The following is a 20,810-nucleotide window of genomic DNA, read 5'->3' on the forward strand; positions in this document are numbered from 1 at the left end:
ACAAGAGCTGAAGAAAGGCTGAGGCCTCTGTTTCTGTGGATTTTCCTGACCTCCTTAGACCGCGGCTCTCGGCAGGAGTTGCCCTTCCTCTGTGGTGTGCGTTGAACGAGGCCCCTGAGGCCACGCCGGACGGGAGGGGCCCAGGAACTCAACGTCCCTGCAGGAGAGCACATGTCAGGGTGCCAAGCTCCCTGACTGCCGACTAGGGAAAGGAGCTCTGCTGCTCAGGGGCTGCGTGCAGAGGCCCAAATGAAACACACATGCAGGTCATAAATCTTTTATTCCAAGTTTCAAGTATGTGTAAGTGTCTGTGGTGACACATGGCGATCGGTAAGTGTCCTCATCACCCAGGACCCTGGTTATAGCACCGTTGAATCAGTTACAGAACTGGAAGGACAGAAAGAGAAGTCACTTACACAGGCGGGCTGCTTTTCTTCTGAGCTATACTTTCAAAGGCCCAGATGCCCAATATGAAATGCCACTAAATTTGTGTTTCAAAGTCTGTGAAAATAGAATATAATAATAGTATCTTGAAAAATAAGAGGACACGGGGGTGTGTGGGGGAGAGAAGTACCAGCTCTGAGCTCACTGAATCAGAAGACGTGTGGCAGCATTATTTATATGTGTGGATAGAATAGAGGCAGTTTGTTTAATTGGAAGAGAAGTCTAGCTACTCCAGTTGGCTGGAAATGACCTAAGAGGAGGAGAAATGGGATTCATCCAGACCTCCTCGGGTTGATCACTCACGTTGCCAGCATGTAACTTGAGAAGAAAATGGCCCCATGTTATCTGTGGTGAGCCAGGCAGGTGGTGAGACTCGGAGTGGACTGTGCTTAGGATGGGACAAGCTGGTGACAACCTGTGCGCTGGGGTCCTGGACAGGATGGCTCTCCGTTGGCACTGCTCCCACAGCCCCGTGGACGAGCCCCAGCCCCAGAGGCCTTCCCAGCCTGCAGGTGTCAGGAACACGCCTTCCTCGCCTTCCTCCTGAGCCTGGCCTTCCTCCTGAGCCTGGCCGGGGCTGCAGGGGGTCGAGACAGGCGGGCCGGGCTGGATGAAGGGGAGCAGGGCGAGGCTGTCGGTCGTTGGGGAAGATGCACTGTGGCCCAAAGGCAGGAGGTGACCATGTCACTGCTTTACCGCGTGGAGAGCTGGTTATTTATGAGTCCACTGAAGTGTTCAAACTTTTTTTCTGTCTCTTCACTGAAGGAACCACCTGAAGGGTGGGCATCAGGGAGACAAGAGTTTGGCAAACCGGATGCACAGGTCACAGGGTCCCTGGGCCACCACCCTCCTCGGGTGGCCACCTCTATGTGACACCCCCAGGGCAGCGACAGGTGCTGGCCATCTCTAGGGCCAGGCCCATGTCAGCTGCTCTGTCAAAGTCGAGTGAAGGAGCGACTAAATCTAGTGCTTTTCGTTTTCTCCTCCACCGAGAGCGAGGCCATCACTTTTCCCGCTCAGCCTCCCCTTTCGGAACCCAGGTTGTATAACGCGAGGAAAAGCTTCTTTACTGGCAACCAGAAGCCACAGTGGTTGACTAGCTTCTAGCTCTCGACAGGAAAACGATACAGAGCCTGCAAATTGCTGGTGCCCCCATTTTTGAGGTCTCATGCGTAATGAGGTGGTAGCCTCAGCTCCAGCCCTGAAATAGCTTTGGGGTCTATGCTGGGCCGGCCCGGTTTCTGCCCCGTCCTTTCTCCTTAGCCAGAGCTGGCTATGAAAACCCGGTCTCCATCCAGGCCTGTGGTGTCTACAGTGTCCTTCCTGCGTGTGGAAACGCGAGGCTGGCCCCATTCCCTGAAGTCTTCACCCAAGTTAGGAAGCTGCTCTGGCTCCTGGAGAAAGTGGGGCAGCTCTTGCCTGTCTCCTGGAGTTGGGCTGCGGCGTGGGGGGACCTGGCAGGCCTGAGGCGCTGTGCTCCCCAGGAGGGCCCGGGGGCCTTACCTATGTGGCAGTTGTACATCCAGATGCGGTGGCCGTCATAGCGGGTCCTGCACTTCATGATGTTATTGGTGTAGTCGGACTCCGCCACCTCGTAGTTGGGGTTGATGACGACCTGGGGGAGAGTCTGGTTGGAGGGGGTCCCGCCCCGGCCACCCTCCGTCCCAGGCCCAGCTGAGATGCTGAGACCAGGCCTGCCCCCAGAGCCGGGCTGACCTCATGGAAGGGAGCAAGCATGGCCGGTGCTGTGTTCCAGAAGCAGCTCGGTGGGCGCAGAGCTGGTCGGAGATGAGGTCGGGGGGGGGGGGCGCGCAGAGGAGGGTGAGGCCTGGAGGAGTGAGACCTCCACGCACCTCTGTCTGTCTCAGTGTAATTCACACACACACACAGTCATACCCCGTCCTGGGTGCACTGGGAGATCTGGTACAGAGGCAGGAGCTGGGGCCTGGGGAAGCCACGGAACGGCTGTTGAAGGCGCCAGAAGGGAGCCGGGGAGTAGGATGTGCTGGGAGGGGTGGGGGCAAGGCCCGGGCGCTGTGGGGAGTTGGAGGGGGGCTGCCCTGGGTGCTGGAGACGACACTGCTCCCGGCGGTGTGACATTGGACATGTCCCTTCTGCTCTCCAGGCCTCGGTTTGCTCTAGGGGACCCCCAAGCCCTTCCCGCTCACCAGTGCAGGGCCTGGGCTCTCGAGGAGACTGGGCCTGCTTGTCCCCCTTCCTCTGCATCATCCTAGGAAAGAGGGCACAGCCCAAAGGAGCAGGGGCAGGAAGACTGTCATTTTGAGGGGGCTTCTGAGAGCGGACAGAAAAGGGGGATTTGGGGTGAGGAACCCAGAGGAGAAAGGGGAGGGAGGGGGAGGGGGAGGGACAGAAGCTGGGCCTGGGGCTGTGGGCGAAGGTATGGAGGACACAATGGAGGCTTTTCCCGAGGGCCCTGCCACATGTGGAAGGGCTGAGAGCCCAGGGAGACAAGGGGGGCAGTGCTGCCCTAGGTCAGTGTGATGGGGGAGGGGTAGCGTGCTAGTTAAGGCACATTCTGTAGGTTTGGGGCCCTCAGGACCTTTCCCTCCAGAAGGGCCTGGGTGTGACCCTTTAGTAGGCTGGTTGGGCCCTGCCAGAGCTGCTGTGGGAAACGGGCCAGTGGGAGCCCCCAGCCCTGCATCCTGGCCAGTGCAGGCCATGCTGGGGGCCCCAGGCTACCACCATGACTCTGTGTCTCTAGGTAAGGCTGGTCAATGTCCCGCTCTGGGGCGACCTTACTTTTCTTTGATCTCTTTTCTACCGGACAACCTTAGCTGTCCCCTGCCCCAGCCCATGTCCAGGATGGACAAACCCCCTGCACCAAGGCCCAGGCAGCCCCTTGCCCATGGACAGCCATGCCCTGAGGGAGCCCACCCAGGTGTCCCTGTGGGGTGACCGTGTGGGTAGTAGGGGCTATCAGGGCCTGCTTGACCCACTTGGGTGCACAGTCCCATCAGACTCTCAGATATATGGTTTCCAATCTCGTGGGGATCACTGGCTTTAGTTCCTTAGACAAAGGACCTGCTGTGGTTTACAACAGCAAAGATGTGGAAGCAACCTAAGTGTTCATCAACAGGTGACTGGATAGAGACGTGGTACATATATACACAATGGACTACTACTCTGCCGGAAAAAAGAATGACATTTTGCAACTTTCCACAACATGGATGGACTTGGTGGGTATTATGCTTAGTGACATAAGTCAGAGAAAGAAAAATACTGCATGTTATCACTTCTATGTAGAATCTAAAAAAATAAAACAAACTAGTGAACATAACAAAAAAGAAAGACCCACAGATACAGAGAGGAAGCTAATGGTTACCAGTGGGGAGAGGGAAGGGGCAAGGCGGGGGTACAAACTACTGTATATGAAATAAATAAGCTACAAGGAAGGATACATTGTACAGCACGGGGAATCGAGCCAATATTTTCTAATAACTATAAATGGAGTATAAGCTAGAAAAATATTGAATCACTATGTTGGACACCTGAAACTAAGGTAATACGGTAAATCAACTATACCTCAATTTTTAAAAACTTGAAAAAAAAACCCACAAACAAATGAAAAATAAATAAATTGGCAGTGGCCGTGGCAACCTTATATTGAAAAAAAAAGATCTGCTGTGGATCCAGGAACCTAGTAACCTAGTAACGCACTGAGCCCTGCCTCTGAGCCTCTGCGCACAGGCCCCTCCGGATGGAACGCCACCTCCTCCCCGGCCTGGCTTTCTCCTGCCGGGAGAGTACTGGTGCCTGCACTTGGGTCCACGTGGGAATGGAGAGAACCGGTGACTCAGGCCGGGGCTCTCACACGGCTAAAGCTCCACATCTATCACAAGGGACAGTCTTTTCCATGAACAAGCCCCTAATGAGTTAATTTGCTACTTGTCTAGTTTAGGAGTCGAGAACACAGCATACGGAGTCATGTGACCTGGGTTGGCCTGGCTGTGAAATGTGAGTAATGGTAACACTCATCCCTGGGGGATTACATGAGACCATGGGTTCACAGGGTGTAGGCAGGTTCTGGCCCATCACCGATCTTCAAGGAGCCGCAGTTATTAAATAGACATTGTCAGAATACACGATGCTACACGTCCCCCAGGCAAAGGGACAGCAGACCTCAAGCATACACCACCACGCATGGAGTACGTGCACAGACACAGATATTCAGTTTTTTAAATAGAAAGCACTCTGCTCTTCGGTCGGTCCTCTCCAAGTCTGCGGTTCTGGGCTTGTGGGTGGAAAAACGCTTGGCTGTCTGATTTTCAGTCTCTGAAATTGACCAGGGAAACTTTCAAAACCCCTCTGTGGTCACTTCCCTGCAGGTGTTGGTTCCTCCCAGGACTGTCTATAGGGTGGGGACCGCGACTGGGCCCTGCGCTGGTTGAATGCCCCCTTAGGAAAGCTTTCAACACAGCTTTCTGGTCGCCCACTTGCCACCCAACCATCAAGCTTGAAAGCAAGACGGGTGGGGATGTGGGAAAAATGAGAAGGCGAAACGAAGCCTCCAATCTGTGCCCCAGAAGGGGAGATGGTGGGGATACAGTGCCCCTTGGCCCCTCCACCAGTCAGGGCCCTGGCTGGAGCCTGCAGCTATATGCGGGAAGGGGGGAGGCCAAGCCCTCTTAGTTCCTCCTCAGGGCGGGCCTTCCCCCTGGACAGCGCATGTGGAAGTCCTGGGAAGTCTCCACTCAAACAGTCACTGGAAAGGCTATCTCTAGTCCCTAACAGCCTACCATTATAGATTCATTTCTTTGCATTGAAAATTGCCCCCTCTGCAGAGCCCCTTCTATGGGGCAAACGTTTCTGGGAGAGGCAAGTCACAAACACTTGGGAGTGAATGGCTCTTTGTGTGACTGCTTTTAGCCTTAACAGCACAGAGCAAGGCAGGGTGAGGGCACTGGGAGAGATGGGGTGGAGGTGAAAGTACAGCTCCAAAGGACACCAAGAGGTGTAGGTCGCCTTAGAGTCTGTGCACAAATTCCCGGCCTGAGGACCAAATCTGGCCTTCAGATGCATCCTGATTTGCAAGCACCAGGTGTCAACTGAATTGATGTCTCAGGAGGTCTGCAGTTCCCCACCGGCCTGCATATCTCACATACCTAGGTTACCTGGGTGACAGTGACAGCCTCCGGGCGTAGGACTCCGTGCACTTTAGATGGCCTGGCCTCCATGCGTTTTCTGCCTGGGCACCATCAGAAGGCGGCTACCCACCCACTTGCTAAGGCAGAGACACCTCCTCCCATCAGCGGGGGCCCGGAGCCCCTTCTCATGCCCCTCACCTGGAACAGGTAGTCTCCAGGGGGCACGTCGGTGATGTCGACCCACTGGCAGTCGATATCATGGCGGTACATGTCCCAGCAGCCCATGGTGATGCCCTGCTCGCCGAAGTTGGCACACTCATAACTCTTCTGGATGTCTGAAGGCAGGGGCAGAGGGAAGCCCAGTCACCACGCACCCATGACCCCTCTGCCGGAAGAGGCTTCCTCTGCCATCTGTGCCACCCTGCCCACAAAGGGCCCCGAGCAGCCCTGCTGGGTGGGTGACATCCCCAGACCCCACCCTCAGCATCTCTCTGTTCTCCCAGGCCGACAACCTCGGCTTCACCTGGGCTCAGCAGCCCATCCCTTCCGTGCTCTCCTTTTGATGGAATCCCTCCCTCTTTCCCTACCCACAACCCACTGCTCCCTCCTCCACGAAGCCTTCCCTGGCCACTCTGGCCCACCTTGGCCTCTCCAAGGAATATCAGCCTAGGCATGAAGCGTGTGCTTATCTGGGTTTTTGGTGTTTATTGTTGAGCTTGATGCTGGGGTCATCTTGTCTCCCTCTGGGGAATCTGCACTTGAATGTGGACTCAGGTCTGGCTTGTTTCTCTGACCCTTCCTGGGTCAGTCCATTGTCTGGCATATGGTAGGTGCTCAAAACCCATCTGCTGTGTGATTTCCTGGTATGTCAGGGGCCACGTCAACCACTGACAATTCGCACCCATTTATCGAAAGGCTGCCTCATCTGGGCGCTACTCTAAGCTCCGGCCATTCTGACAAGGGTCATCGAGTCTCCCCTGGGAGAGCCTGGTCAGGCCAGGATGGCAGGTGCGCGCACAGGTGGTCACGGTGCAGGCGTGGCAGCTGACTAGGGGTGTGAGCGCGGTGCTGCCTCTGCCTGGGGCAGTCGAGAGGGTCTGGGAACCTCAGAGTGAGGGTTTAACTTGAACCTGGAGGTAAGAACCAGTGTGGCGGGGCACTTGTGTTGGGACCCAGGGAGAAAAGGCTGTAGCAGCCAGAGTGGGAGGGGACTGCGTGTCAGGTTCAAGGGTTTGGGCCCTACCCGGGCGGCCACGTGGACCCACCAGTGTCCGTCAGCATAACTCTGGGGACCCAGGTGCCTTTACAGCCAGGCTTTGCCTAACCCCCAGCCCCAGGCTATAGTCATGGGATCCCCAGTGAGGAAGGTCGCGGGGAGAGTCAGCAGTGGCCAGGGTGACACAGAGACCTGCGCCCGGCCTCGGCTTCCAGCCGGGTGAGTGCACGTGAGTCCCTCCGAAACTTCCCAGCACCACCTTGCCCCGCCAGAGATACCTCCTTCACATTCTGTGTCCTCCAAGCAGAAGCTGGCCTTGTGGCCCTCTGCCACCTTGGTACCATTGAGGTTTAGCAGGTCGTAGTGGGTGAACACCTCCATGCTGTGGTAGTGCCTGGGGGCGAGAGAGGGGGCCTGGATGTCAGTCTCTGGAGTGACGGCCGCCTGCACGCAATGGCCCAGCTGGCGATTTCCCACCGGGGACACCATGGGCAGAGCAGTGTGGTCCAAAGTGGCGGCCAGCGGGAGAGGAGTGGGCAGCAACAGGGCATTAGGAAAGGGGGGGTGGAGCTAATAATAACCATGGTGCTTACGTGGGCTCTGGAGGGACACAGCCCGCTCACCTCCCCAGGCCTCAGTTCTCTCATCACCTAAGTGGGAATAATGACACACGTAATGCACAGGATGTCGTGGAGAATAGTAAGATAAACTGATGAGCAGAGGGCCCGGCATCAATAATCAGCTCAGTAAATTAGGACATTTTCAGTAAATGTGCGTAACATCTTCCGGGGTGCTAAAGCGGCTATCACAGCCCATGCCTACTTGAGACATTTTCTGCAGACAGATGCAAGTCACTCTTCCCTGTCTTTTGAAAACCTTTAAGGTGGGAGTGTGGTCGGGAGGGAGGGAGGGAGACTGCAGAGGGGGAGGAGGGGTGGGAAGGGCAGGGGCTGATGAGTGGGACCCACGCGTGTCCTGAACCAGGCGACGGAGGCCGAAGTCTGTGCTCCTGGCATCGAGTAAATAAAAAAAGAGGCGAAAAGAGGGCTCTTAGGCCCTGTGGGAGGGAGAGGATGGCAGGCACACCCTGCGGGCCCTGGGAAGGAGTAGAGGGGGAGAGAGTCTGTACACCCCCGTGGCTCTTCCCTCGGCTGAGTGTTTACCTAATGGTGTGCCAATCGGTCACTTGGCAGGAATTGAGAACAGATGCGGATTCTTGGCAAGGCCTGTGTTTGGTGCAGAACAAGGGAAACAGCTGCCGCATGTTGCCCTGGGGCCTTCCTAAAGCTCTCGGTGGCCAGGCCCGTCCTAAGCTGCTACACGTGTATCACAAGCGGCTGCAACGCACTTATCTCTGTCATTACAGGGACATTTGGAAAATGGGGAAAAACTGAGGAACAAGGTACCAAGGCTTGGGGAACAGAATCACATGTTTCATTTCCATGCGAGCTGAGTTCCCTCTGCAGGAAAGAGGGAATGACAGCACGATCCCCCATCAGGGGTTCTGTGAGGATGCCGTAGGAGAAATCACAGAAATACCTAACACGGGGCTTGGAACAGAGCAGCACTTAGTACCTGTCAACCCTCTGCTTACTACCACTACTCCCAGGAGTGATGGAGTTGTGTTTAATTACTGCCACCACCATTACCATGGCTACGATTATCCCCAGGCCCGGAGAGCAGCTTCCCCGCCTCCCGGGCCTCAGGTGGTTGGCTTCAGGTCCCCCCGCTGGATCGGGAGCAGAAGAGGACAGAGGGAAGAGGGGAATTGAAAGGATAGGTTTTCAGGGGCTTCCCTGGTGGCGCAGTGGTTGAGAGTCTGCCTGCCGATGCAGGGGACACGGGTTCGTGCCCCGGTCCGGGAGGATCCCACATGCCGCGGAGCGGCTGGGCCCGTGAGCCATGGCCGCTGAGCCTGCGCGTCCGGAGCCTGTGCTCCGCAACGGGAAAGGCCACAACAGTGGCCGCAGAAAAAAAAAAAAAAGGACAGGTTTTCAGAGAGGAAATCAGAGGCTCTTTTCCCTTCTTCCTGTGTTGGGCTTGTGCTAAAAAAAAATGTCAGAAGTTCCTAAGTTGGGCTTTTCCCAGGTCACTCATGTTTCTGGGTAAAAGAATGCTGAGCCAGGGGCCCACAGGGAACGGTCACAAGGATGCATTTTGTGGCAGTTGAAGGGATGACTCTGAAAGAGTCTATTTTGGCTTCTTGAAGGAGCAAGGTGAGACATGAGGTCTGACTCATCGCCTAAAACATGTCTGCCTCTTTCAGAGATGGGTTTATGTTGTCATGTTTACCGGCTGGAAAGACTGAAGAGGAATAGGTTTATGTTCCGTTGTCTAAACAAAATTCAGACAGAGTCCACAGATGGACTCTTGTAAGGCTGACCTTCTCCCGCTCCCCTGGCTTCCTGCAGACTCGATTTAAGAGTCGTCTTCCTCAGCTCCTCAGTTTTTCCCCTGTGGATATCGGGAGGGAAGCAGCTGGGTTTGGAGCCTCCCCATGCTAGCTAGCTGAGGTCCGGGAGCCTCTGTGCTTTACCGCTGGGGCAAACGTGGACATCAGCCCCGGGGCCACGTTTCCCTCCCAGCTGGTTGGCTGTGGAGCCCAGGGGCACCCACCTTCCACCACCCACACACACATCCCAGGGGGTATGGATCGTGGCTGCTGGGAAGGTGATCAGGGGAAATTTCCTCTTTTCAGGCTGAGTGTCCTGAACTTGGGAAGTCTAAGAGGGGGCCTGATCCATGGGATAAAGATAGGGAAACTCCGATTTGCAAAGAAATTCCAGAAGTCTAAGGAGGGAGAGAATACCTGACACTAGAGGGAGGTCATTGTAATCTGGATGAGAGGAAGGACAGCTTTCTACCATGAGACTCCACATCACAGTATTCTAGGACACGGTACTAGCCGAGGCAGGAGGTGCTGGGTGAACACGTGGATGACACAGCTAGTCCAGAGCAAGAAGGGAGGTGTGGGTATGTTCTGTTACCCTAGGTCATCTCGGGCCCAAATAAAACTTTCGATCTGAGCATCAGTGTGCGTTGTAGAGATGTTTCACTCTTTTTCGTTTCCCACACCAGCCACGAGTCTTCCGGTGCCTCCAGGATGGAGAGTCGTGGCCGGCACTCAGTCATGGTTGGGAAAAGGCTCCCATCCCCATTTCAGAGAAATCTGGGGGTGTGTTCCAGCCTCAGGAGGTGTGGCCACAAAGGGCAGGGTCCCTTCTGCTTGCTCTGCCCCGCCCTCCTCCTGTGCTAGGCAGCCCCTGGCTGGAACAAAGCCCCACGGGTAGGATGAGGGCCTAAAATTGGCTCACAGAGGCCGCACTGAATCTGTGGGGCTCTGACCTGATACGGGGGCTGCTCCGCACACGGTAGGGGGTGGGGCGGAATGAAGGAAAGTCCCCCCTTTGTACCCGGGCCATCCCTGACCGGAGGGCTGGCACCTGTGCTGGCTGTCACCTCCCTGCCACTCCAGCTCCCAGCTCCTCTCCCGGGCTTCCCCAAGATGTGAGGAGCAGGGAGACTGAGCCCTGGGACAGAGCAGGGGCTGAGAGCCAGGAGACGCCGGGTTGCTCTGTGCCCAGCTGTCAAAGCTGTAACATCGTGTGCCAGGGGAGCAGGTGTGGTCCCACTCCCTGAGACACAAGAAGCAGGACGGGGACCCCCATCCCGGGCCCAGAAGGGAGAGAATACCTGACACTAGAGGGCTTGTGCTAAAAAAAAATCATCAACCAAGGGCCAGGTGTATGAGAGAGAATGGTGCAGGGCGTTTCCCTCTAGGTCTGGCTGGGGAGGAGACTCCTAAGGGGGCCGTTCTTTGTTTCATCTTAGGGCTGTCAAAGAACATAGCTCTGTTCCTCATCATCGTATCAAGTAAACTGGGAGCTATCGTTTTCCCCATACACACTACTCTGAGCCAGGGTTCTTTTTTTTTTTTTTTTTTCCTTTTGCGGTACGCGGGCCTCTCACTGTTGTGGCCTCTCCCGTTGCGGAGCACAGCCTCTGGACGCGCAGGCTCAGCAGCCATGGCTCATGGGCCCAGCCGCTCCGCCACATGTGGGATCTTCCCGGACCGGGGCACGAACGCGTGTCCCCTGCATCGGCAGGCGGACTCTCAACCACTGCGCCACCAGGGAAGCCCTGAGCCAGGGTTCTTAATTCTGGCTCCACAGATGGGCTTCAGCATCTGTAAATCTGCTGAAATAGGACATTAAATCGAGAAATAATTTTTTTGAGTGGAGGACGGGCCAGCTTTCATCACACTCCCAAAGAGACCCAACGGAGATTCGGGCCAGGATTCCTGTTGAAAGGTCCTCCCTGGAGCTCTGGAGGCCAGGGGTGGAGAGTTTCTTAAACCCTCTGGGGTCCTTATGGTCAGAGGTTCTCAGCCATGGTCCAGGAGGTCCAGGCCTGAAGGAACATATGCTTAGCCAGTATGTTCTTTCCCACCCGTCCCTCCCAAACCATTGATTGCAACATCTATAAACAAAGAAAGAAAACAGAACACAGGAAAAGCTGGGGTAGGGGTGGGGAGGACGGGGTCAGGGTTCCTGGAGCACCAGATGAGAAGAAACACTTCCATGACGTTGCCATGTGTATTCTTAGGGAAAAGACCATTCCTTGGAGGGCAAGCCTAGGTCACAGGGAGACTCCTACCATGTGATGTCTGGGTGGAGTGCCCATGCAGGGCAGAGATGCAATTACCCTCTACTTGTAGGCCCACAGGACAGCACTTCCGCCATGTATTCTCTGAAGGAAATCAGGCACCCATATGTCATGGCTTTAATTTTACTCTCTGACTTTCTCCCTGCAGAAGACCTCCATGCTTCTATATAAAGACCTAAACTTTTTTGGCTAATTAGGACTTTTAGGACATACGGATAGTAATTACAGTTGACCTTTGAACAATGCCGAGGTTAGGGGCATGGGACCCCCGTGAAGTTGAAAATCCAAGTACTGCTATCACTGCCTCAGAAACAAAGGAGTTGATAAATGACTCACCCGAGGTCAGGAAGCTGAAACCGTTTGGATAGATTCGGGACTCAAGCTCTAATTCTTTTGATTCCACGTATTGTAATCTCTAATCAGACATAAACTTTTCCCCACACTGAGTTAATTTAAAAGCTGTATAGGGTTTCCCTGGTGGCGCAGTGGTTAAGAAACTGCTTGCCAACTCGGGGGACATGGGTTCGAGCCCGGTTCGGGAAGATCCCACATGTCGTGGAGCAACTAAGCCTGTGCGCCACAACTACTGAGCCTGTGCTCTAGAGCCCGTGAGCCACAACTACCGAGCCCGCGTGCCACAACTACTGAAGCCCACGCGCCTAGAGCCCGTGCTCTGCAATAAGAGAAGCCACCGCAGTGGCTTGCCTGCGCACCGCAACGAAGAGTAGCCCCTGCTCGCCGCAACTAGAGAAAGCCCATGTGCAGCAACGAAGACCCAACGCAGCCCAAAATAAATAAATTATTTTTAAAAAGCTGTATAATGAAAATGCATATAGTGAGGTACAATATGTATCGAAAACAATCCACGTATAAGTGGACCCGTGCAGTTCAAACCCGTGTTGTTCAAGGGTCAACTATAAAGGAATATCAGCTCCCCTGAGTTCTACTGTACTCCTTTTATTTATTTATTTATTTGGCTGTGCCTGGTGTTAGTTGCGGCGTCCGGGATCTTTAGTTGTGACATGCATGTGGGATCTTCCCCGACCAGGGATTGAACCCGGGCCCCCAGCATTGGGAGCACAGAGTCTTGGCCACTGGACCACCAGGGAAGCCCTCCACAGTCCTTTCTTTTGAAATGGGTTAAACAACTCTATCCCCAAACAGATTCGAATGTGACTAGGCCGTAAGTTATGACATGAAAAAGCCGCACAACACAGATTTCTGATGAAGACTGGGCGGAGGTACCAGGCAGAACGCAGGCTTGGGAGTCAGAGAGGCCCCGAGTCGGGGTCCCTGCTCCATGACTTCACCTGGGGCTAGTCCCATGAACGCAGAGCCGCCGTTTCCAGACTCAGGAAAACGAGGGTTCCCTGCTCTGGCACTTAGAAGGGGCTCAGTAGATGTTAGTTCATATGTCCCTAACTGTGATCATCACATCTTAGAGCTGGAAGGATGCCTGGTGGTCAGCCAGACCGGGGCCTCTCAGACTGCTGTGCACACAGTCCCCTGGTGACCTGTTAACACGCAGATTCTGCTGTGAGTCAGCCAAGGACACTGGATTCAGCACTGACTGCAGAGGCTGCCAGCCCGCCGGCCCCGCTCTGAGAAGCAGGGACCTGGTGCACAAGCTCCTGATTCTGAGCACAGAGACCACACTCCCCGTGCCCAAGTCTGTGGCCCCTCACGGTGGGGGGCGGGGCGTGGCTGCCGGGTTGAATGGCAGGGGTCTCCCTCCCTTCATTTTCAAAACTGTACTCACTCTGCTCCCTCTACCTGCCCAGCTCAGGTCTGAGCAGGAAAGTGAGAACCATTACTGGCAGCCGGTTCAGGATGAGGGTAGGAATCAAGGCAAAGGGACAGAAGGAAGGGGGAAGGCAGGGAGATGAACAGGGAGGCTTCTGTTGGCTCCAGCTAGGGCTGGCTCTGGGATTGCACTCTGTTCTTGTCCACGATTTATAGAGCACTGGGAACAGAGCCACAGACTGAGGGCTGGAAGGGGTATTAGCAGTCCCGGCTGACGTGGCCCAGCTGGCCTGACATCATGCAACTGGTTAGAGGCACAGCTGGGTCGAGAGACCAGGCCTCATGACTCCTGGCCTAGAACTCCTGTCTCCACACCCACCGCCTTCGTAGAGATGTTTAAAACTTATACTGGTACTTAAAGTACACTCCTAAACGAATTCAGAATCCAACAACTGCAAAACCCCAAGCACCCTGCAGAGCGCGAACTTGCTGTGGACACACTTGAAAACTGTCAACTGAGGGTCAATGGAGGGGCACGGGGTTCTCAAAACAAAATTTGTCTCCAAAACGGTAGAGACTTTGGAGCCGAGAGAGAGAGCGGACTCGGGGAAGAGGAGGTGGGCCAGGGCCCCCTGGGAAGAGAGAATGGCATCTGCAAATGTGGGAGGCCAGTGAGCCATCCCTCCAGCTGGGGAGAACCCCACCCCCGGGACCGTGTGGCCTCTCGGCTCTCCCTAAGTGACCCTGTGATTCTGAACCCCATCTGGGTGCCTCGGGCTGGCGCAGCCTATGGCGCTGGCAGGGAGGGTTCACCTGTGGCAGTCATGCCAGATCCACGCGTGGCGGCCGTTCTTGGGTCGGAAGTCAGACTGGCCATTGTTGTGGATCTGGGAGGAGAAGCGCAAGAGCCGCCGGTAGCCCGTGGTGGGGTTGGTGTTGGCGGCCGAGGCCGCGAGGCAGTTCTCCTCCATGGCGCACTGAAGCATGAACATGGGCCGGTCCTCCAGGTAGGTGCTCTGCTGCACGATCTCTGCGTTGAGGACCAGGTCGGGGGCAGCTGGGAAGGCAGACACAGGATTCAGACAAGGCCAGAGACCCCTCACCCCTTCCTGAGTAGGTTCCGTCTGATTCCTGAGCTGGCACTAGCCTCCATCCCTGCTCGAGCCTCACTGTCTAGAACTGGCTCCTGGTGTCCCCCCTCCAGGTCACCTTCCTTGTGGATCGCTGCCCCCAATTCCTCCCCCTTCTCTGAGAGTCCTCCTGGACGCCTCTGCAGATCCCAGTGCATGTACGCAAAATATGGACAGTTGTTCAACGTGGGTAATGGGTACATGAGGCTTCGTTATATTATTTTCTCTCCTTCTGAGTGGCTTGAGATTTTCCATAATAAAAAGCATTACAAAAACAATGAAATGGTGCTATGCAGAGAGGGAACACTCTTAATACCTTGGTCTGATTCTTCTGGGAATGATACAAATGTATTTTCCACCATGTGTAATACTGTATGTAGATTTACAGTCTGCTAATACTGTTTCCCTTAAAACATAACTTGACATATTCCTTTGTTAGTAAATATCCATTACCACATCCATTTCACGGCTCCATAATATTTATTCATAACCCTATCCCATACTTTTAGACACAAGGGTTGCCTGAAACCTTCCAGTTAAAGATGAAGCTGTGATAAACATCCTGTAGCAAATCTGTGTATGTAACTTTATTTCTTTAGAATATATTTCTATAAATGAACCTGCTGGGGGGCAGGGTTGCATACTTTCCAGGCTCTGATGTATATCAGGTTCTACCAGTTTCCACTCGCACTCGTTGCTCTACATGAGAGTTCTCCCCCAGGTACCTCTTTTAAAACAAGCTTGGGGACTTCCCTGGTGGCGCAATGGTTAAGAATCCACCTGCCAATGCAGGGGACACGGGTTTGATCCCTGGTCTGGGAAGATCCCACACACCGCAGAGCAACTAAGCCCGTGTGCCACAACTACTGAGCCTGAGCTCTAGAGCCTGCAAGCCACAACTACTGAGACGGTGCGCCACAACTACTGAAGCCCGCGCGCCTAGAGCCCGTGCTCCGCAACAAGAGAAGCCACTGCAATGAGAAGCCCACGCACCGCAACGAACAGTAGCTGCCGCTCGCCGCAACTAGAGAAAGCCCGCGTGCAGCAACGAAGACCCAATGCAGCCAAAAATAATTTAATTAATTAAAAAACAAAACAAAACAAGCCTGACTTACTCAATTAGTGCGTTGCACATAGCAGGTGTTACCAAAAAAATCACCAATGGCTATAATCTATGTTTGCTAAACAATTGTATTAGAAGGATTAGCTTCTTTACCAAAGGATTAACTAAATTTTTCCTTTAAAAGTGAGACTGTATTGACCAAAGGATTAACTGTAAGTTTCCCTTTAAAAGTGAGATTGCATTGAACATTTCTATGTACTTCAGTTCACAAAAATGTTGTATGTGAACCATTTACAAGACCCATCCATCTCTTATTTCCTGACAGGTTGCTTGTAAATTTCTGAAGTGGGTGTCATCTGTGAGCTTGGCTGCGCTCAAGTTCACCAATGCCCGGACCACTCCTCGCTTGTCTGCATCTCCTTCCCATGGTCCCCAGGCTGCACATGGAGCCCAGTAGATTCTCAGTGATGGGGCCCCGCCGCCTCTAGAGAGCAAACCTACCTGCAGGGACTGGGTGTGGAACTGCAAGGGAGTGAAAGGGCACTCAAATGGGATGAGGGGTAGGGAGGCTCCCATCTGCTGAGAACGATTTCCTCTTGGAGGGCACAGACTGGGATGCAGCATTGCAGGCACTGTGTCCTGGGCACACCTTTTTTTTTTTTTTTTTGCGGTACGCGGGCCTCTCCCTGTTGTGGCCTCTCCCGTTGCAGAGCACAGGCTCCGGACGCGCAGGCTCAGCGGCCATGGCTCACAGGCCCAGCCGCTCTGCAGCATGTGGGATCTTCCCGGACCGGGGCACGAACCCGTGTCCCCTGCATCGGCAGGCGGACTCTCAACCACTGCGCCACCAGGGAAGCCCGGCACCTTTTCTGAGGGTGTTGTGGTCTCTTATTCATTGTCTGCACACTAGTCAGTACTCACTGGACAGCCCCTCAGCTTCCCTCTGAGCTGGGCAGAGGGGTCTCCACCGGCCCCTCCTCTTTCTGAGAGGAGGCCAGCCCTCCCTCCAGCTCAGGAGTCTTAAGGTAACATGGCCTAACTTAGCCGGTAGCTGGCTTTCAGCACCTGCCATGGAATGGGGCCTTGACCTCCCTAACACCCAAAACATCCTCCAGAAGCTCACCCGAGGCGTGCGCTCATCCACCCGTCTATCAAGTATTACAGCGAGCACTGCGCTCGCCTCTCTGGACAGTGCTAACAAGGAAGATCTTAGATTATGGCAGCAGAGACAGACAGAGCACATATTAATTACTTCATTATAATTGTGACCAGAGCTCGAAGGAGAAATACGCAGCGTTTTGGGCATTATAGCAGGGGACCCAGTCTGGGGAGGGGGTCAGGAAAGACTTCCTTGCAGGCAGTTGCATTTTAGTTGTTCCATGGAGGATGAGCAGAGGTTAGAGGGAACTGCTCTGAGATGCTAATCTCAGTAGCACATGCCAGGCCCCTGAGGCATGAAGGAGGACCAAGGCCTGCGTGTACTGAGGAGGGGTGGGCAGGGAAGGCGGCTTGATATGAGGCTGGACAACACGTGCCTGTGCAAGACCCTGTGTTCACTTAAGTCGGTGGGAAAGCCTGGACGGGGCTGGAACATGAGGCAGCACAAGCGGGGGACAAGCACTGACCCTGGCTTCAGGGAAGGGAAGCAATGGGAGGTCCCAGGGAGGAGCCTCTGTGGTAACACGGTGTACAGGATGGACAGTGGGATGCAAGAAGGTAAAGGGAGTTGAGAAACTCTGGAAAGGTAAAAATCCAGATGGCTCGACTCTGGGGGGTATGATGAGGAAGACAGAGTGATATCAGGGAGAACTTCCAGGTTTAGGATGTAGTTGCTTGGATGAGAAAAAGTAATTACAAAGGGTTGCCTGAAGAATATACTTTCTCTTTCTGAATAAAGTATTACGCCAGATCAGTGTTCCAGGCCCCAATAACTTTTGCCCCTCTGCAGACTCTGACTGATACCTTCAGTCCAAGCTGAGGGGTTCTCTGAGCAATAGCCCCATGAAAGTCAATTTTTGCCTGCCGTGAGGATATGGCGGGCATTGTTGATCTCATAACTCTCAGTCTCATAATGAGAAGTTCCTTTTGATCTCAGTATCTAGAATAGTGGACTTCTCTTTGACTCATGGGTTTGTTTCTATTGCATACTGTGAATTATATTAATGACCAGGTTTCCCTCTTCCCTTTGGCTGCTAGGAAGCTCACTGTATAATTACAATAGTAAATGTATATGAGTCTATAGCAGTAAATGTATAGGACTGTATAGTACATTATTTTTTATTAACCTCTCTCGGCACCATTTTGAGCCACTACCTTTTTGCCAATACCTACTTTTTTAAAAATCTGCTTTAATCTTATGCCACCTTGAATTTTATTTAGGTTTACATTATCTTAATTTCCTTTTGGAAAAAATGATATATTATAAACATAAATAAATCATTAAGCTAAGAAAAGTCTCCTGATGAGGGTAAGACCCCTTTGCTTGGATGCTCTCCCCTTGGAGGGCTGGTAAGGGTGGTCACTTCACTCTCTCCTCTCAGACAGGATGCGACAGCTTATGACGTCTGCCCAGAGAAGCTCGTACTGGAGTTGAGAGTCCTGCCTTACAAGGGTTAGGAGATGTTGACTGGGTCTAAAAGGGGTTGATGGGAGAAGTGACTGAGTTCAAGTTTAATCTTCTCCCTAGTTCTCCGTGATGGTTAACAACAGTGCATCACTGTTCCTTAAGTGCTTGCATTTGTTGTCACAACAACAATCTAATTTCCAGTTTCTAGGAAAAACAACAAAGACTGTGGATGACAGCCGTTAACTAACTTTGCCAAGATCAGCTAATAGTGGCAGGCAGGGTCTGGTCTGGAGTTCTCTGGCCAGACTCCAGGCCTCTCCTACCTCCCAGATTCACAAGGGAATCATATGATAAGGCAAGGACGGGGGGGATCCAGAGAATAACATGCCTGCAGTGCTGTCAATGGGTCCTCTCAGCATGGAAGGGAACATACTGAGATGGTCATTCTGAATCCTGGCTGGGGTGGGGGAGGGGTGGGGGAGGAGTGGGATGGGCTTCCCTTCTATATTGTCAAGTTTTCTAGGATTCCCAGGGAGTCACCAGGAGGCTGAATCACCCCCAGGGTGTGAAAACAGGCAGGAAATGATCTTTCTTTTTCTTTTGGCCACACCGCACACAGCATGCGGGATCTTAGTTCCCTGACCAGGGATCGAACCCGTGCCCCTTGCATTGGGAGCATGGAGTCTTAACCACTGAACCGCCAGGGAAGTCCCAGGAAATTATGTATGGAGCAGGGCAGAAGGAAGGAAGCTGACACTCATCGAGCACTTAGCGTGTGCTTCACCTGTTAACCCAGAAGCATGTTCCCCAGAAGAACAAGTTCTTAGTCACTAAATTCGCCTAAGGCCACTTAAATAATCTACAGTGACCCGGCCTTTGAACCCAAGGCTCCCAGACTCCCAAGTCCTCCCTCCTGCCTTCCTCTCCACTGTCATCGGGCAAGATTCCAGGGTGCGGGTGCGGGTAGTTCCTCTTGACCCCGACTCTTCCACTTAACACGAATCCATCTCTGCTTTCCTCTTTTGCTCGGCTCATAACAGATGCCTCAGAGCCTTGCAAGGAATCATCAGTGAGACTCTGATCCCCTACTGGAGCCTGGCAGGGAGGGTGGGCTATGACACCCAGGAGCTCTCACTTTCTGAGCAGGCAACTCCAGCCCCGTGCTGTACCCCGCCCTCGGGGCAGGCCACGTCCTCTCCATCGTGGCGGCAGTGCGCCAGGGACAGCTCCGTTCCTGAGCACTTCACTCCGCTCATGACCACCTTGTTGGCGTTGATATTTCCGTGCCAATACCAGGTCTCCTGGATGAATCAACAACAACAACAAAATGGGCGGTACGTCACCTAGAATTGTCATTTTCCCATATTCTATCAAATTTCAGCCTCACAAAAGTCCCAAGCCTTTACGATCCCATTATTCAGTGGAGACAGCCAAGGCACAAAGAGTCACTTACCCAAGTCATGCAGGCTGTTGGTGGCGGTGCGAGTGAGACCCTCACACTGGATTCTGCCCCTCCCCCCTTCTGGAAAGCACGGCTAAGGGTCTGTTCAATGCTGTGTATCAGGAATGGCAGCTCATGCTGCCCACTCCCTCTCCCTGAGCCCGGGGCAGACATTACTAATCAATCACAGCACTCTCCTCTAAGCCTGACTGTGCTCTCAGAATCCTTCTCAACACAGCTCCAGGAATACACTACCAATTGATCAGAATTGGCAGGAGAGAAGAAATCTATTCACATACGTCAATAGTTAGTTCCACGTTCATAAATCTCATTGGTTCTGTTTCTCTAAAGAACCTGACTACACACCCTTATCCTCTAGAGAGAAAACTGGGGCCTCAGGAAGGGATAGGGCTTGCAATCAGGGGCAGATTTGGGACTGATATCAGGGGCAGGCCCGTTCACAGCCTCAGCTGTGAGGCCCAGGTGTCTTAGGAACGAGCCGACGGGGAACAAAAACAGTTGGACAGCCACTCTGTTGTAATGGGCACTGTTTTTCGACTCTCCTTGAAGAACCGGAGAGCACCCTAGCTTGTCATAAGCAGTATTAGCAGAAACATTACATGGCCCTGCGAAGCCAGGCTCCCAGAGGGCCCCGGGTACCAGAGGCCTGCCCCTTCTGGATGCCCAGCACCTGCCCTGGGCCCTGGGCAGCCCCCAGCAGGCAGTCAGGCTCAGCAAGGCTGCCCGAGTTCTCCCACGTCCCTTCCTAAGAAACCCCTTTCCCGAGCAGGCCACCTGGGCACAGAGGCTGAAATCAGGGTTAGCAAAGCAGGATGGGGGAGCTTCAGACATTTTCTTGTTCTGGGAGAAGCTGAAGGAGAGTGTTTAGAGCCAGGATATTGAGGACCTGGGACTCTTCATTCCATGTCACGGGGAGGCATAGAAGGGTGGCCGCTTTGCCCCAGATCACTGCGCAGCCGGCTGGTAGGGCTCCGGTTGGGAACAGACCCGGAGCCTCCTGGCTCCTGCTTCTCCGGCCCCCAGCCTCTTTCTGACAATGTTCTCCCATAGGATAGGGTCCAGAAAGCAATGATTTTGTCTTTCTTCTGATAGGGGAGCAGGAGCTTAACTGCCCTCAGCTGAGTCCCTCTCTTTAAGGAAGGGCCGGTGGGGAGGAGGGTGCAGTGTCTGTGAAAGGGCCCTGGACAAGGCTTGGGGATTTACCAGCCAACCAAGGAGAGGATGCCTGGACGTCGACACCGTGGGGAAGCATGTTCTGGGTGAGCTAAGGCGTCTGGGGTGTTGGGCTGGGCGGTCTTCACTGCCCCACAGGACTGAGTGGCTTCTGTCTGCAAAAGGCACATTGGGATGGCCCGGGAGGAGCCCTTGGCATAGTGTGAATCCCGGCACGCAGAGCTGAGACCGTGAAACCAGAGT

At 53.8% G+C, this 20,810-nt stretch overlaps 1 protein-coding gene across 1 annotated transcript in view; it reads right to left on the reverse strand.

Moving 5' to 3' along the window:
• Window positions 1-294: 294 nt before the first annotated feature.
• The window catches only part of LOC115864894 (lysyl oxidase homolog 2), a 102,412-nt gene continuing 81,896 nt past the window's right edge, over window positions 295-20,810 (reverse strand). Inside the window, exons 9-14 of the mRNA XM_030879021.2 lie at window positions 19,068-19,233; window positions 13,987-14,230; window positions 7,044-7,159; window positions 5,748-5,884; window positions 1,948-2,059; window positions 295-1,216 (exon numbers count right to left, since the gene is read on the reverse strand). Coding sequence (XP_030734881.2) covers window positions 1,137-1,216; window positions 1,948-2,059; window positions 5,748-5,884; window positions 7,044-7,159; window positions 13,987-14,230; window positions 19,068-19,233 — 855 coding nt within the window. The 3' untranslated portion in view covers window positions 295-1,136. The remainder of the gene's footprint in view (window positions 1,217-1,947; window positions 2,060-5,747; window positions 5,885-7,043; window positions 7,160-13,986; window positions 14,231-19,067; window positions 19,234-20,810) is intronic.

Source organism: Globicephala melas, chromosome 6, assembly GCF_963455315.2.
Source record: "Globicephala melas chromosome 6, mGloMel1.2, whole genome shotgun sequence".
NCBI lineage: Eukaryota > Metazoa > Chordata > Mammalia > Artiodactyla > Delphinidae > Globicephala > Globicephala melas.